Source organism: Chlorocebus sabaeus, chromosome 9 (genome assembly GCF_047675955.1).
Source record: "Chlorocebus sabaeus isolate Y175 chromosome 9, mChlSab1.0.hap1, whole genome shotgun sequence".
Classification (NCBI taxonomy): domain Eukaryota; kingdom Metazoa; phylum Chordata; class Mammalia; order Primates; family Cercopithecidae; genus Chlorocebus; species Chlorocebus sabaeus.
This window is the reverse complement of record NC_132912.1, coordinates 96,108,683-96,125,460: the sequence shown is the minus strand read 5'-3', so window position 1 is coordinate 96,125,460 and position 16,778 is coordinate 96,108,683. Positions and strand designations below refer to the sequence as shown.

Below are 16,778 nucleotides of genomic sequence, written 5' to 3'. Positions count from 1 at the left end.
AATAACTAGAAGTCTGCCACTATCGTATTATGAAATATATTCAGCAAGAGACTGGATACATTTAAGGGATCGCTTCTAGTGATTTCATTTATAGGAACTAGTCTGGTTATCCCTCTGTCACAGCTGATGGCCCAGCCTCCTATCTGCCTTGCTGGGCCTGTCTGGTTCCTGCTGGGCTCTGGGACATGGGATCCTTCTCCAAGTCCCCAGGAGGCTGCACCCACTGTACAGGCCATGGGTCTCTTCAGGATTTGCTGCTTTTCTTGGGAATCCTTTTCCTCTTTTAAGATCGTATGGTCTTAAAAGATGGTATTGTAGGACCTCCCCATACCCACCTTTCTCTCAAAAATGTGTCAAGTGGGCCGGATGCAGTGGCTCATGCCTATAATCCCAGCACTTTGGAAGTCCAAGGTAGGAGGATTGCTTGAGGCAAGGAGTTCAAGACCAGCCTGGGCAACATAGCAAGACCTCTGTCTCTATTTTTTTTTTTTTTTGAAGAAGAAAGAAATACATAAAATGAAGTAAATAAATTAAAATCCTGATCTCTATTTACTTTTTAGCTTAATCAACTGTAGATTGTAGTTAAGTGTATTATTTGTGATTATGCCAAATTTTCTTGAATTTCTCTGAAAAAGACTAGGACTGTATCATTTTGACCTATAGTACCTTTCTCCTGATTGAAAGCAGGCCTGAGTTTGAGAATCATCTCTTACTCTCACTGAATGAAATGTGTTGTATTTTTTTCCTCCGTAAAAGATCAAGTCTTTTTTTTTTTTTTTTTTTTTTTTTTTGAGATAGTCTCACTCTGTCACGCAGGCTGGAGGCTGGCATATACTGGCTTGATCTTGGCTAACTGCAAGATTCAAGTGATTCTCGTGCCTCAGCCTCCCGAGTGGCTGGGATTACAGGCATGTGCCACCACACCTGGCTAATTTTGTTTGTTTGTTTTGAGACTGAGTCTTGCTCTGTCACCAGGCTGGACTGCAGTGGCATGATCTTGGCTCACTGCAATCTCCGCCTCCCAGGTTCAAGCAATTCTCCTGCCTCAGCCTCCTGAGCAGCTGGGATTACAAGCGTGTACCACCACACCCAGCTAAGTTTTGTACTTTCAGTAGAGAAGGGGTTTCACCACGTTGGCCAGGATGGCCTCGATCTTCTGACCTTGTGATCCGCCTGCCTTGGCCTCTCAAAGTGCTGGGATTACAGGCATGAGCCACTGTGCCTAGCCTGTTGCAACTATTTTGATGTATAAGAGAACTTTTAAAATTTTGCCAAATTTCTGCTGTTTTTAAGAGAATTGAATTTCATTTCTGCTGTATAACTATTACCTTCCAGTGGATGATGCCTTCTCACAAACAGTAAAGGAAATATTTGGAGGCAATGCAGATAAGAAAAATCTCGTGGATCCTTTTGTAGAAGTTTCCTTTGCCGGAAAAAAGGTTCGTACATGATCTAAATGCAGATGCTGCTAAGAATAAATATTTAAAACCACTGTGCTTTCCTTGGAGTGAATTCCTACTTACTCTTTGTTAAAATAGCCCCCTGATGAGCCGGGCACTCTGCGGGAACACAGATTATCTGAGTCTGAACACGCCAGACTTCTCCACAGGTTTATTTTGGAGTGGAAAGTATGCAGAACACAAATTAGAAAATTCAGTCTTTTGAGAGATTAACGTAGGGAAGGCTACCACTGAATTTCTGGAACTGCTTTTCAGGTCCAAACATTATCTTAACCTTAGGCAAGCTCTCTGGCCAGCTGCACCCATCCCTGGTAAATGCTGTAGCCCAGAGACCTAATGAAAAAAATGGTTAAAAACAAGTTCCTGGGGCATTGAAACAGCAATGATTAATGTTAAACCCATTTCATATTTTACAAATCATCAAGAAAAAGTTCAACCAGGTTCTTAAGTATATAAGTAAACTGCTAAAGTCATAATCTAGTATGCATAGATTGTAAACTTTTAGAACTTGGAAACTTGAAAACCTACACTTTTGCTTTGGTGATTTTGCAGGTTTGTACAAACATAATTGAGAAAAATGCAAACCCAGAGTGGAATCAGGTCGTCAATCTTCAGATCAAGGTTTGGCTTTCTTTTTTTTCAGAAAAAGTAAGAGTACTTACTTTAATAATTACTAAATCATCGAGAAATAACTACTTTTTTCTGTTTCATTTTTATAGTTTCCTTCAGTGTGTGAAAAAATAAAACTAACAGTATATGACTGGTGAGTTGAAAATAGATACGTGTCTAATTCAACATAAAAGAAGTAAACATTTGAATATTGTGAAACATTACTCTGGATGATCTCTTTCTGGTATTTTGCTTCCCTTCCAGAGGAAAGGATAAATTGCTCCTGGAACTGGGTGTTTTCTTAAAACAAAATTTAATAATAGTGTTACTGCAAAAAAAGCTTTGATTTATTTCGGTCCAACTGCTCGTAAACAAAAGAAGGGGAACGTGCTCTGAAAATGCCCCAAGATAAGAGGTCAGGGCTTTAAATATCATTAGGCTGTCCAGAATAGACTTCAGAAATATAGTCAAGCATTTCTTGGGAAGAATCACCAAAACATTCTGAGAGCAATTCATTGTTATTGTTAAAAAAGAAAATGGTAAAACTACCTCAATGAAGGCAAGGAAAAGTCCTTGAAGTGTTCTGATGGAATTTTTACTAGACCAGCCTCCGAGCACTGATTGGCCATAACAAGACCGTTCTTGGAATGTTCTAGTTGGATGTAGCATTCAGCAGGCACCCTTAGCTCCCTGAAAATGGAAACATGACAAGTATCATTACCATCATCATCATGATCGTAATTATGTAATCTGCCTATAATTGATTAATTCATTTTATGACAGTGGTATTGAGTGTAACCATAGGCACATCCCTTGGCCTCTCTGTACAATTGCAATTTCATAACTTCAGAATGAATTACTTCACTAGATCAGTGTTTCTAAAGGGTGGTTGGGAGACCATCTGTATCAGAATCAATTGGGATGTACTTATAAATGCAAACTCTTGGTCCCCACCGTAGGCTTATTGAATTAAAAATGTGGACAGGAGATGAGGGTGAGAAGTCTCCAGTTGATTACTAAGTACAATTAAGTTTGAGGCCCACTGGGCATGATCATTTCTGAAGTCTGGGGTATTTTCCAGTTCTAACGTTTTTTAATTGTTGAAATGACATATCTTCATAGATGGAGCTCTTAACCTATTATTATTATTATTATTTTACATAGGGACCGTCTTACTAAAAATGATGTAGTTGGAACAACATATCTACACCTCTCTAAAATTGCTGCCTCTGGTGGGGAAGTGGAAGGTAAGTCACTCAACAGATCTAGAGCAATACTGGATACAGAACTTCTGGAGAAAAAAAGAAACAGTAGGTTTGGTTTCTTAGAAGCCAAATGTGATGAACCTAGTGAACCATTTCAATGATGTTTTGGTGATGGCTTGCAATTAATAATTGAAGTATATAAGTAAACTGCTAAAGTCATAATCCAGTATGCATAGATTGTAAACTTTTAGGAACAATGAAATTTACAGTTTGAAGATTTTCAGCTTTCTTGCTCTCATCCAAAACTTCTTTCCCAATAGCAGTTTTATGAAATGTTTGTGTCAATACAGAGAGCTACCACCTTATTTTTTAGAGTGGCATTGACCCAAGTCCACCCAAATATACAATAATACTCCCTTCTCAACTGATTCCCTTGGCAGGAACAGTAAGGTCAGATGCCAATGAACCATGTAATCCTCACTCCCTAAAATAGTGTGTATTAGGCCTTCATTCTCACAAGCACTGATAGCCAACACATTGTTTTTTCTGTAGTTTTCCTAACACTTTTCTTGAGAACTACTTGGCTATACCTGGCATTATGGTTTTGTGCATATATGCCAGAAATTGTAACAGGGAATGAAGGAAAGAGGTTAAGATGATAAGAGAAAAAATTAATGTTAACACAGTAATACCAACAGCTTGCTTATTTATTTGTTTTTTGAGACCAAGTCTCACTCTGTCACCCAGGCTAGAGTGCAGTGGCGCAATCTCAGCTCACTGCAACCTCTGCCTCCCAGGTTCAAGCAATTCTCCTGCCTCAGCCTCCCGAGTAGCTGGGACTACAGGTGCCCACCACCATGCCCAGCTAATTTTTGTATTTTTAGTAGAGACAGAGTTTTACCATGTTGGCCAGGATGGTCTCCATCTCCTGACCTCGTGATCCACCCGCCTCGGCCTCCCAAAGTGCTGGATTACAGGCATGAGCCACCGTGCCCGGCCCAGCGGCTTATTTTTTGTGACCAAAACAAAAATTATTGTAATTGCCAATAGATTAAACATATTGAGAGATTAAACACAGGAAACAAAGTAAGAGACAGTAAGAGACTTTGAGACAAAATTTTGTCTTGGGGAACCCAAGGTTCGTCTCAACCTTATCTTGTTTAAGGTCTTTTATAGATTTTGAAAAAACATTGTTAAAAGCGCAATGGATAACATAAATAAGAATCTGGTTATTTTTAATATATATATATATATATAGTATTAGATATTAGAGAGAAGATGAAGAAGATATTAGAGATATGGTGAAGAACATATAGATTTCCTATCTCCAGAAGGGGGGGAAAAAATAAAGGCAATCAGAAGACAAGGTGGTGAACAGAGATATAGTACAAATATAAAGGTACATGGCTGGGTGTGGCGGCTCATGCCTATAATCCCAGCACTTTGGGAGGCCAAAGTGGGCAGATTACTTGAGGTCAGGAGTTCGACACCAGGCTGGCCAACATGGTGAAACTCCGTCTCTACTAAAAATGCAAAAATTAGCTGGGCGTGGTGGTTGGGGGCCTGTAATCCCAGTTAGGAAGCTGAAGCAGGAGAATCGCTTGAACCTGGGAAGTGGAGGTTGCAGTGAGCCGAGATTACGCCACTGCACTCCAGCCTGGGCAACAGAGCAAGACTCCATCTTGAATGAATGAATAGTTATATGTGGCATTATTTTAAGCAAATGGTAGAGGGTAAGAAAGAGATTCCATCTGAATGTTCTCTGCTGAGTAGCATAGTGATCATAACACTGGAGCTGCAATGAAGGAAATGTAATCACAGCCCTTTCCTTTTCTCTGCAGAGAATAATATTTATATGATGGCTAGAATGTCAGCACTATTTATTTTGATTTTTGATTTTTAAAATTTGACCTATAACCAAAGCTCTGAACAAAGTGTAGATGTCATCACCCATTACAGTGTAAAAGTATGGAAGATAGAGATGAGAAGCTGAAGGAGGAAGGGAAGTAGAGGTAGGGCAGGGGTGCTAACAGCTTCTTCTCTTCAAGTCAGGAATCTCAATATGACTATAGATAAAATCATAAAGGTGACCATTACAGGAAATAAAAACCATGCTGGAACTATATGGGGGGGAGGGTAAAGATGACTGAAATCCATTCATTATTCATGAGAAGCCATTAAATAATATCTAAAGATATTCAGAAATAGTGGCATAAGCATTTTGCTTAGTGACGTGTTGTAACATCCAAAAGAACTAAAAACAGATTGCTACAAGCAATTTTAGCTTCTGTCTCTGGGGCCTCTCATTGCAAGCCCTGCAGACCATGGGGTTACAGGGTCTTAAAATAACAATGAGCTGTCAACATCGCCTTTCCCCCAACAAAGAAACAAACCAGGCTTTCAATCAAATAATGTGCAATAAACTCCAGGCCTTTGCTTACATAGCCTAAGACCACATTTACTTAGATTTTTTGATGTTGGTCCCAACTAAGCCGTAAGATAAATAAATGTTTTATTAAAAACGTGAAATGCTGGTAACTTCACCAGGACCCCTCTGTCCCTGGACAGCTAGCTCTTCTGCTTCCTGGCTTCCTTGGGGCTGGGTGAGATTGAGTTACTCACGTGTGGTGGTTCTGCTTGTTGTCACAAAATCAGGTGTCATTTTGCATTTAACCAATGAGAATTGTATGCATTACAAAAGGATCATATGTGACTTGGGTCTGAATTTGGGATTTTTCTGGTGTTGCTAAATCACGTACCTGGCACTGGATTTGATTAATGTTTTCAATGTCTGTTTCATAATGCCTGTGTTTTTCTTGTTTAACCAGTCGTATTTTTACTATATAGATTTCTCATCTTCGGGAACTGGGGCTGCATCATATACAGGTTTATGCTTCGTAATTTTGCTTTCTGTTAGATCTTCCTAGCTAATGTTATCTTATTAAGAATATATTGACTGTCTTTAGAACTTTTTTTTGACATTTTGCTGTCTCAACATAGTTTCGCTAGAGTAATAATTTTTGTGTTAGTGCCGTATGGTTGTCCTGCATGGCTAAGCTTAAAAGAAATGTGCTAACCAGGCTTTGCTCCATGTCTCATGCTTTCAGCTAAATGCACACCATCGTATTTGGCTTTATTGCAAATAATTTATTGTGAGATATAACATTTTCTGTTATCGTTTATGTTCAGTAGGTAGAGATACGGAGCACTAAATCAATTGTTCTGAAATTTATCAAGTAACTTTCCCCCAATATCAATGTGAATCTCTAGGTTGGAAAATACTGAACGTTTTTTAGTTTGCAACCTGAAGATCTTCCCCTCCCCCCAAAATGAGGGATCATAACACATCCTTTGGTTTGCACAGAACTTGTCATTTTTTGCAAGTTTGCTCAATACTGTCACACACTTGACTATCACAACTCTCCTAGGGCAGATGTTTTTGTTCCCCTAATAGACGAAGACTCCGAGGTTTAGAGGTTCATTATCTGTCAGATAAGCATGATTCGCCCTGCCGCAATAATCTCCCAGGGTTGTGGTAAGAGAGGAAAGAGATATTGCATGCGGGAAAGCTTTGCAAACTCTGAAGCTGTGTGCAAATATAAGGTGATATCATGTAAATATGTAATCGACACAATGCCCAATTCTTATTTGCTTTAAACAATCTATTTTATTATAATCACACTTTATATGAATATTAAGTAGTCCTTAGATTTGCAGTGAACTTGGCAGATGGGCAAGCACTTTATTCCTTTATTCATTTGTTTAACCAATCAATGAATATTTTTGTAGTAGTATCACATGATAGAACCAGTAGTAGGTGTTTAGGAAATCAAAATACAACATATTAAATCCTGCCACTCCCCCGAAAAGTGATACTTTAGTCACAGAGATGTGCAGCTATGTAGGGTTCTAGAAACTAAAATATACAGTAATTATTTGTAGGAATCCAAAACATGAAGGGGATTCAAAAAGCTAGAGGAGGCACAGAAAATATTATTGGAAAGTGGGTTGTAGCTAGGTCAGAGGAAATCCTTGATGGCAGGCTAAAGAATTTTTATTTTATTTTTGTATAGGCTTTTCAGCAAGGACATTGGAAAGTTTGATGTGACCACGGTGCATTAAACGGATGAGGAAACTTTGAAGGCAGGAAGATACTTAGCTTATGAGAGAATGGGTTTTCTTTCTTTTTTTTTTTTCCTGAGACGGAGTTTTGCTCAAGTCGCCTAGCCTGGAGTAGTGCAATGGCATGATCTTGGTTCACTGCAACCTCTAACTCCTGGATTCAAGTGATTCTCCTGGCTCAGCCTCCCTAGTAGCTGGAATTATAGGCACCTGCCACCACGCCTGGCTAATTTTTTTTTTTTTTTTTTTTGTATTTTTAGTAGAGATGGGGTTTCACCATGTTGGCCAGGCTGGTCTCGAACTCCTGAACCTCAGGTGATCCTCCTGCCTCGGCCTCCCAAAGTACTGGGATTACAGGCGTGAGCCACCATGCCTGGCCTAGAGAATGGGTTTTCCCGGGAGACTACATTACAATGTGAGCACATAGAAGGAAGATTCCTTCTGTTAATGCGCAATGAAATGAGTCAAAGGGGTAACATACCAGAAGAGAGATTTGTTGGACAAAAATAATTAAGCCCATGGCATTAAGCTGATATGCAGTGGATCGTTCTTGACAATTTGTATTTCAATCCCTGGGGATCTTTAACAAAAAGCAAATACACATGACAGCACAGTCACTCATGGGAACCAGGTGGAGGAGAGGTGAGGTTAGACCGAAGGAATGGGTGGGGTAGTGGAGGGTATCCTTTTCTGAGCTTTGAAACTCAAGGTCTGGAGTTAAATCTGCCAGTTTGTGGGAATTTTGACAAGTCGCATCACTTCTGTGGGGTTTGGCTTGCCCATCCATAATGTGACATGACTGTGGTGCCATAGCTTAAACATCCATTCTTACTGGAATATTCTGTGATTCAACTTCTTTCTCTCTTTTTTTAAAATCTTCTTTTGTGTGTGATTCAACTTCTAAAAATGACTTCCTTTCCTCTCTGTGAATCTCTGCTTTAATTCTCTGTTCTCACCCAACATCCCTCCACTAAAACAAAATATTTTAGCACACAGAAAGAAATCCAAACCCTGTTTATTAGTGATCAATTAATCGTCTTTGCAATGTTCCATATGCCACAGTGGATAAAGCCAAGCCAATTTATATGTTCATGTATATAGTCATTCCTTCCGTTTATCTGTCTTCAAGATAACATGATTCAGAGAAATCTCTGTTGAAGAAACTGCTGGTCCCTTTTTAGGTTTCATAAGAGATTTCCAAACATGTGTGACATGCAGCATCCTAGGGTGTTACCAAGTCTCAATCTTAGGCTGCATATGCATTACTTTTGTACATCTTAAATGTTTCTTTTTTCTTGTTCTCTTCACTGAGATTGCTATTCAGCTCTTTTCTGCCTGTGTCCATGATTTCTATCTCCCCACAAATGTGTACACGCCCACTGAAACATGCAGAGAGCCTCACATAATGAAAATGATTGTTCAGTACATGTCTATAGGGTTAGGTAAATTATTTATTAATGGGCATCATTCTGATGATGCTGCTCCATATTTATCTTTCTCCTTTAGTTTTAAGCATATAGTTGGAAAGGGCCATAGATATGATCTGGTCAACCTCATCGATTAACAGGAATTATCCTGAAAACATGCTGAAAGATAGGCTGAAGGCTTTGCCTCAACATTTCTTCTGATTGTCCCTAATGCAGCCTGTCCCATTGTTTGTCATTTCTAATTCACAGAAAGTTCTGCCTTATACAGAGTGAACCAAAGCTGATCTCCCTGTAACTCCCAGCAGTGGTCCTTACTCTGCTTCTGGAGACAAGTCCATCCCTCTCCCATATGGGGGCCATTCAGGCTACTGAAGGCATATTTCCCCAGCCTCACCCACACTTTCCCCATTTTCAGCTATTTAATTATATTGTCCTCAGTGCCCTTTATTGAGAAGTTGTCTTGCTAAGACCAGGTAGCAGAAATAAGGAGCTTATCAGATGACCACCAGAGGTAGAAAGGAATGAATGGGAATCTTCATGTCACTTATGAATATCACATGGTCTTACAACCACAGGCAGGCAGTTTATTAGTACATATAAAATTTAAAAATATTTTGTATTTTTAACAACATCTGCTAGAGTTATACTAACTATTGAAGATTAAATGACACTTTAGAGGAACAAATGAAGTTCATATAATATGTCATTTAAGTGACTTCCCAAAACAATATAATCTTTTGCCCCAATTGGCAATGGCATGTTTAATACAATGCCCATTATAAACTTGCAAAAAATGTGAAGGTCAACTTCAAACTCTAATTGCTCTTTATTTAAATAGCATTATATATTTATAAAAATAAGTTTACCTGCACTATCCCCAAATGTTTTCATTTAATATTTTATGTAGCAATAAGAAAAGAGAAATACGGCAAGCCTCATGGTGCTTACAACTTGCATTAATACAACTAACTCACAAAATGGAGGAAAATAGTCTCACCTAACTAATAACTAATATTTATTTCGATAGATTGAATGTTAAAAGCCTCACACCTAATGATGATGTTTCTCTCTCAGTAAACACAGGAGAAACAGAGGTAGGCTTTGTTCCAACATTTGGACCTTGTTACCTGAATCTTTACGGAAGCCCCAGAGAGTACACAGGATTCCCAGACCCCTATGATGAGCTGAATACTGGAAAGGTTGGTTTCTCAATTAAGGTGGTTATTAATCAGCATTGGTTAATGTGATTATTTCTTCTTATAATGTCTGATCAAGTATTGCAGGATAGAAGTTTCATACTCCCTAAGACTTAGAATGCAAAGATAGGAAAAGATTGTGGAGATGATCTCACTGGGGGATGGCCAATGGCCATTTCCCCCAACTTCTATGCTTATGGTAGACATCAATTATTAATGCTGACTCTCTTTCCTAATAAGCCCCTGTGCTGCCTTGGAATTCTTTTCAACATCATATTCCAGGAATTTACCAAGCACTAGGCAGTGGCATGCTCCCTGAAACCCTTTATTACCCTTGATCTGATCAATCCTTTCATTTCATAGATGAAGACATGGAAACCCAGAGATGGGAAATGCTCTTTTTACTACAACAGAAGCCAAATGTCTTTTAGGTATCTCCAAGGCTCAAGAAAGGGACCAAGCTAGAGAGAAAAAGCCCTGAGAGAGGAAGGGTAAAAGACTAGCTGTAGAGATGGGAGCCCTCCCGTCCTTTCCAGAAGGTTCTATTTGCCAGCACTGTTGGGTGTCGTGGGAGGAGTAGCCACTCTTCATCCTCATGCTGAGCTGCACCCAGAACATCTTCCTCCTACATCTTCTTCCTTTACTTTCTGGCTATTCTGAGACTTGCCCTGGTTGCCAACATGGCAGTCTCCCTATTCTGAGAAGAGGAGAAAAGCAGCCAAGTTAACACAGAAAAATGCAGAGCTTCCCTGCTGAAGTACGGTGAAGGGAGACTTAGAGCCCCATCCACCTCCTACCTGTCAGGCTCCGCAACCTCCTTCTGGAGCTAGAGCATGGTTTGAAGGCCTCTGACCTTGGTCCTAGCTAAGATCTTTTTCAGCCCTGGCATCCCAAGGCACTCTTTGAGATCTGTCCTAAAGCCAGTGGCTCTTCTTTCAAACACCAGAGACCTGAATCCAGCTGGGAGAGTTGCCGACTGATTCATTTTGAAAGTTAGGGCCATGGGAAGGAGAAACTTTTTGCAGTTGTATTAGCCTGACTAGAGGCACAGTTCTTTTTGCTATTGCTACTTAGAGGAATAATCCTGGATTATTGCCTTTCAGGGGGAAGGAGTTGCCTACAGAGGCAGGATCTTGGTTGAATTAGCCACTTTTCTTGAGAAGACACCACCAGATAAAAAGCTTGAGCCCATTGCAAATGATGACCTGCTGGTTGTTGAGGTAAATGTTAGAGTGTGAATAATGCATGGTATAGAAAAGGAGACCTCCAGGGACTTGAAGGGGTAGCTGGGGGTGTTGGAAGGCAACCCATCTCACAATGAACGCACTCATCTGGATGTTTCTACAACAGCCCTATGAGGATTGCTTCATCCTTTGAGATGTTAATACTCTATTGAAAACTGGCAAGAGCACTGATACGGTTTTTGCATAAACCGAATGACCTGTTTGCTAACTGGTGTTAGGGGTCATGGGGAAGTGGCCGTAACAGCCACTTCTTGCTGGCACCAAGAGCTATAGGTGCCACCACTACTCATTTCCATTTTCAGAGGTGGCTGGTGGGCCTCAGGCTTCCCAGCACGGGAGGGCAGGTGTGCTGAGGGCTCACATTGCAATGGCTGTGAACCCTGCTTCCTCCTCGAAGACAGGAAATCTTCCCAGTTGACTTCCCCAACCATTTCTGAGAATCCAGGTTGATGCCCGTGTGTTGCACAAATCTGAGTCGTTTGCCAGCACAGCCAGCTCATGGATACCTCTCTGTCTGCGGCCCTCCTTGATGGGTTGCAAATCACCGCCAGCCCCCCAGCTGCCCCAGGCTGCTGTCACCCTCTGTTCCAAGCACACAGGACAGGCCCTGCCCTGATTTCCCCACTTTACAGCAGAAACCAAACAGCAACTTTTAATAAGCTTTCACTTTCAGTTTTTGGATAAGAATAAGAAAATACAGTAAAACGGGTGACAACGTGGTTGCAAAATGTGGCTATTCTCAAAGCTCATGGGGTCAGGCTGTTGTTCTGGGTCCATGGCAGTCAGCTTTCCTGTCTACTCACAGCCTGTCTCCTTGTGGCAGGACTGGGTTCTTCATGCTCTCCCCAAACTCCCATGGTGCCCAGAACACATCTTCATGTGAGTCCAGGCCCAACTGCCATGAGTTCTCCAGCGAGCCTGGGCTTCTCCCTCTAGTCGTCCAATGTCTGCCTGTTATATCAGCTCCCTTTGCAGGATGATTGACAGGGAGAATAGCCATACCCTTTAACAGAAACTATCCCTTCTTCCCCAGAGCAATGTGGCCTTGCTCATTGACTCCAGAAGACAGCTATATCAGGAGGTTAGCATCCAAAGCAGTCTTCTGGATTCCCCAGGCTTCACATGTTTGGAGCATCCGTGGTCCAGTGCTTGAGCTGTACCAATTTCATTCCTGTCTCCTCCTTTGAGAGGAAAGGAGCAGGCTCCTGAGACTGCCCTCTCTCCACCCCACAGCCTCAGGAAGGAACCTAGCATCACCACAGCAGCAAGCCACGGGGCATCCGTGTAACTTCACACTGGGAAAGAAATAGTTCTCCCACATGAATTATTACAGCAAAGATGATCATTTGTTTTGTTTTTTTACTAGTTAAGGACAAAAGTCAATAAGGTCCTAGTCATAGTCTTTCTGTCTATTCCACAACATGATCCACTCCGAAGTCCAGGAATTACAATAGATCTTGAGGAAAAATTAGGGAAAAAAAGGGAGGAAGAGTGGGAAAAGGGGCAGTTTACATGCTAGTTACAGCCAGGATCATGCAAGAGAATAGCCAGAAACCACTTGGAGGCCTCCGTAGAGACACATGGTGGTTTTTGACTTGAGTAGTTACAGACTGGAGCTGGCTCTTGAAATGTTGGTTGGAATTCAGGGTTATGCAGAAATGCCACCATGGACATTCAACCATTATGGTACCTCTTTATTTTGTTCCATCACCAGAATGTAATTTAAGTTCATGTTGCTGCTCTTTGTTTTAAACAACCGTAGTTGCAGGGAGAAGGAGAAAGAGACCCAAGAAAATATTTTAAAAATGCTTTATTAAGTGGAGTGCAAAACAAAATTAGTTACCTTCACTGCAAATAGTTAAACACATACAGGCAAAGAAGTTTATTTCATTAATTTAGTGTAAAAGCAAAAAAAAAAAAAAGTCAACATATATTGCCCACAGTATATGTCAACAGAATAAAAGAAGAGCTTTTTATTGACTGGTAAACAAAACAGAATTCATTTTCTTTGCTCTGAATAATTAAACCCAGACAGCAAAATAGTTCATCTTTTTAATTAAATAAATTTAATAAAATCAAAAGTGAAATGAAGCAAAAATTTTAAAAACCTAACAGCGTTACAGAATAGGAGAGAAATGGGGATTCTGAAGATGTAGCCACACTTCAAGCAACCAGGAGCCCCAGGAGAGAGTGAAATGAGCAGATCTGTGCACCTGCCAGAAGGACTGAATGAATGCAGTCAGCCTACAACATCATCATGACCGTTGTCCGTCTTCAGAGGTCCTCTGTTCTGGGTGGTGGTGTACAGCTAACAAAACTTTTTGGTAAAGTTAAAAAGGCTGCAGCAAATGGGCAACTTTGTTGCCAAACAGCCAAGCGCTCCCCATCTTTCTAAAGCAGAACTGAGCTATTGCTCCCAGTGGGCCTGGTCAACAGAGGCTGCAGTGCCGGAGGGATGCAGCAGGTTCAGCCTGGCCACTTCCATAGTAAGAATCAGGCAGATAGAAGATCAAGGGTTGCCAACCCAGTGTTATTCTAATACCTGCTGGCTTCTGGAACCTCTGCCCTGCCACTAAAGGACCCCATTTTTTTTTTTTTTGTCTCCAGGATCAAGAGTCTGTTGTTGGACCGCTTTCTCCCTGCTCCTCTTTCCCCAGTCTCCTTAGATGTGACCGAATGTATTTTGGGAGCATTCCATGCACTTGCATTCTCTCTCCTACTCAACTACAATCTCCTTGAGAGCTCTCATTGGTCTGGCCCACATTAAGGGCTCAAAAATATTGCTAGAAACAGCACCTTCAGGTTCTTCCAGCTGCCTCATCAGGTGTCATCTCCCTTTAGTAGACACACCGAAGGTGGCATGCTGGGCAGTGTTCACTCGTACCTGATCTCCTTGTCACTGACCTTTAATGTCCCATGCCTTGTGTGTCCACAGTTACTTTCAAGAACTCTTAGCTCTTATCGATATCTTGCTTGACAGAAATCACCTCCTTTTCCAAATCGACTGCTGAAACTTTATACCACCTTATCTACAAGGTGCACTAGTCACTGATGATCAGAAAGAGTCCCAAGGCCCTAACCCCACCTGAGTCCAGTAGATTACAACTTATATTCTTTTTTTCTTTTTTCTGAGACAGAGTTTTACTCTTGTTGCCTAGACTGGAGTGCAATGGTGTGATCTTGGCTCACTGAAGCCTCCATCTCCTGGGTTCAAGCGATTTTCTTGCCTCAGCCTCCCGAGTAGCTGGGATTACTGGCACCTCTCATCATGCCCGGCTAATTTTTTGTATTTTTAGTAGAGATGGAGTTTCACCATGTTGGCCAGGCTGGTCTGGAACTCCTGACCTCAGGTAATCCACCCGCCTCGGCCCCCCAGTGCTGGGATTACAGGCGTGAGCCACCGCACCCAGCCCAATTTATATTCTTTAATTTTCTCATGTTGTAGGCAGGTCTTGTCCCAGTCTCTGTTCTCTGAATGGTGCTTGTTGTTCCTTCCCCGCTCTACCTCTTTGTGCCCTGAGGGCAGAGAGGAAGTGGGAAAGGTCGGAGGGAGCAGCAGAATTCTCAGCTGCCTGAATCTTGGAGGGTAGCCTGGCTCTGGGGCAGGTGAGCCGATGGTGGGGGTGCTCCTCCTGGCGTCTTGGCTTGCCTGGTGATCCCGGGAGCTGCTCCGTCTTCAGTGGCTTGCTCACAGTGTGTCCCCTCTCTGTTGGGAATTGTGCTGATGGCCAGAAGCCCAAACGATTGCTTTTAGGGCTCCCACTCTCCAGGGAGGGTCCTATCAGGAATTCTGGGGTCATTTTGCAAGCTCTGAGTGAGAGCATCCGCAGAGTTCTAATGGAATCCTGGCTATGTAGAGGCCTGCAGGGCAGAGCCTGCCCAGCTGCAGTATCATCCCTGTAGTTCCCACCCCATGTCCAAGCCTCCCCAGGAACCTTTTCCATCCTGTGCAGCCCCTGGCTTAACAGATGGCTCCAGGTTAAATACCGGCCATTTTCTTCTGGGCCCTGACTCAGACCACAAATTATGCTTCCTATTTTTAGCTCCTTCCCTTTTCTCCTATCATCCTAGCTGGTTTACAAAGAAGAAGTTATGTTGTATATAGTTCTGACTAATCCAAATAACTTCCCACTTTTTTGTTTTGACACAATTCAAGCTCAAACCCAGAATTTCCACATCATTCTGGACCACGGGTATTCCAGGGGGCTTAGCTGTGGGTAGTTGAGCAGAGCTCTTGACAAGTGGCATGCTCCCCTAATCCCCCTCTATTAAGGTGACAGTGGACTAAGCTAGGGAGGCTTTTAGACTTACAATGCCCAGGTTAAAGCTTCCTCAGGTCATTCAATGTGCAGCTCAGGTTGCAAACCAATGTTTTAGGAAGACTTTTTAGAAAAATTGAGGCCTAGAGGGGATTTGACAAAACCCTATTGGAGGGTTTTATTATACCATGTCAAAAACTCCTTCAACCAAAATGGAGACTCTGTAATAGAAGGATGTTCAGGGATTCTTCAAGACCACAAGCTTCAGTCACTGTCAGAAGTTCTTAAAACAGTCCTCAAAAATTTAAAAATTCCAGCCAGACATGGTGGCTCACGCCTGTAATCCCAGCACTTTGGGAGGCCGAGGCAGGCGGGTCACTTGAGGTCAGGAGTTAGAGACCAGCCTGGCCAACATGATAAAACCCCGTGTCTACTAAAAATGCAAAAATTAGCCAGGTGTGGTGACACACACCTGTAATCCCAGCTACTTGGGAGGCTGAGGCAGGAGAATCACTTGAACCCAGGAGGCGGAAGTTGCAATGAGCCGAGATCGAACCACTGTACTCCAGCCAGGGCGAAAGAGCGAGACACAGTCTGAAAAAAAAAGAATTAAAAATTCCACTTCTGGGTATATACCCAAAATAATTAAAAGCAGAGACTGGGTACCATCAGAGTTCTAGAATAGACACAGGATGCGGATAGTATTGCATGGCAGAATGCACAGGACATAACAAAACACAGCAACCTAAACCATTGCATGGCTCTCTGACAAGAGAAGGCACAGTGCCTGAAGATCTGTGGGAATATGTCTCATAAAGAAGGAGATATGCCAGCTGAGCAAGGATTTGGGGCAGGATATGGATTCAAGAGATTTTATGTGCCCATGAAGGAAGGCCTGAAGGGCTCATGGTCATTTCTGGTAGGTTGGTAGGTACTCAGTGTGGTTATTGTTGACCCTATCTTCTACTCTTTCAGTAAACCAGTAATTTAAAAAGAAAAAGGAAGGTTTGGGGCTGGGCATGGTGGCTCATGCCTGTAATCCCAGCATTTTGGGAGGCTGAGGAGGGCGGATCACGAGGTCGGGAGATCGAGACCATCCTGGCTTACACAGTGAAACCCCGTCTCTATTAAAAATACAAAAAATTAGCCAGGTGCGGTGGCGGGCGCCTGTAGTCCCAGCTATTCGGGAGGCTGAGGCAGGAGAATGGCATGAACCTGGAGGCGGAGCTTGCAGTGAGCCAAGATTGCGCCACCGC

General features: G+C 42.1%; 1 protein-coding gene across 2 annotated transcripts in view; it reads left to right on the top strand.

The window, feature by feature from the left end:
• MYOF (myoferlin) overlaps window positions 1-16,778 on the top strand; it is a 171,805-nt gene that overhangs the window by 78,870 nt on the left and 76,157 nt on the right. For both annotated transcript variants that reach the window (XM_038009266.2, XM_007963586.3), the window contains exons 13-19: window positions 1,336-1,439; window positions 2,013-2,081; window positions 2,180-2,223; window positions 3,234-3,316; window positions 6,122-6,160; window positions 9,898-10,022; window positions 11,123-11,239. In XM_038009266.2, the coding sequence (XP_037865194.2) occupies window positions 1,336-1,439; window positions 2,013-2,081; window positions 2,180-2,223; window positions 3,234-3,316; window positions 6,122-6,160; window positions 9,898-10,022; window positions 11,123-11,239 (581 nt within the window). The remainder of the gene's footprint in view (window positions 1-1,335; window positions 1,440-2,012; window positions 2,082-2,179; window positions 2,224-3,233; window positions 3,317-6,121; window positions 6,161-9,897; window positions 10,023-11,122; window positions 11,240-16,778) is intronic.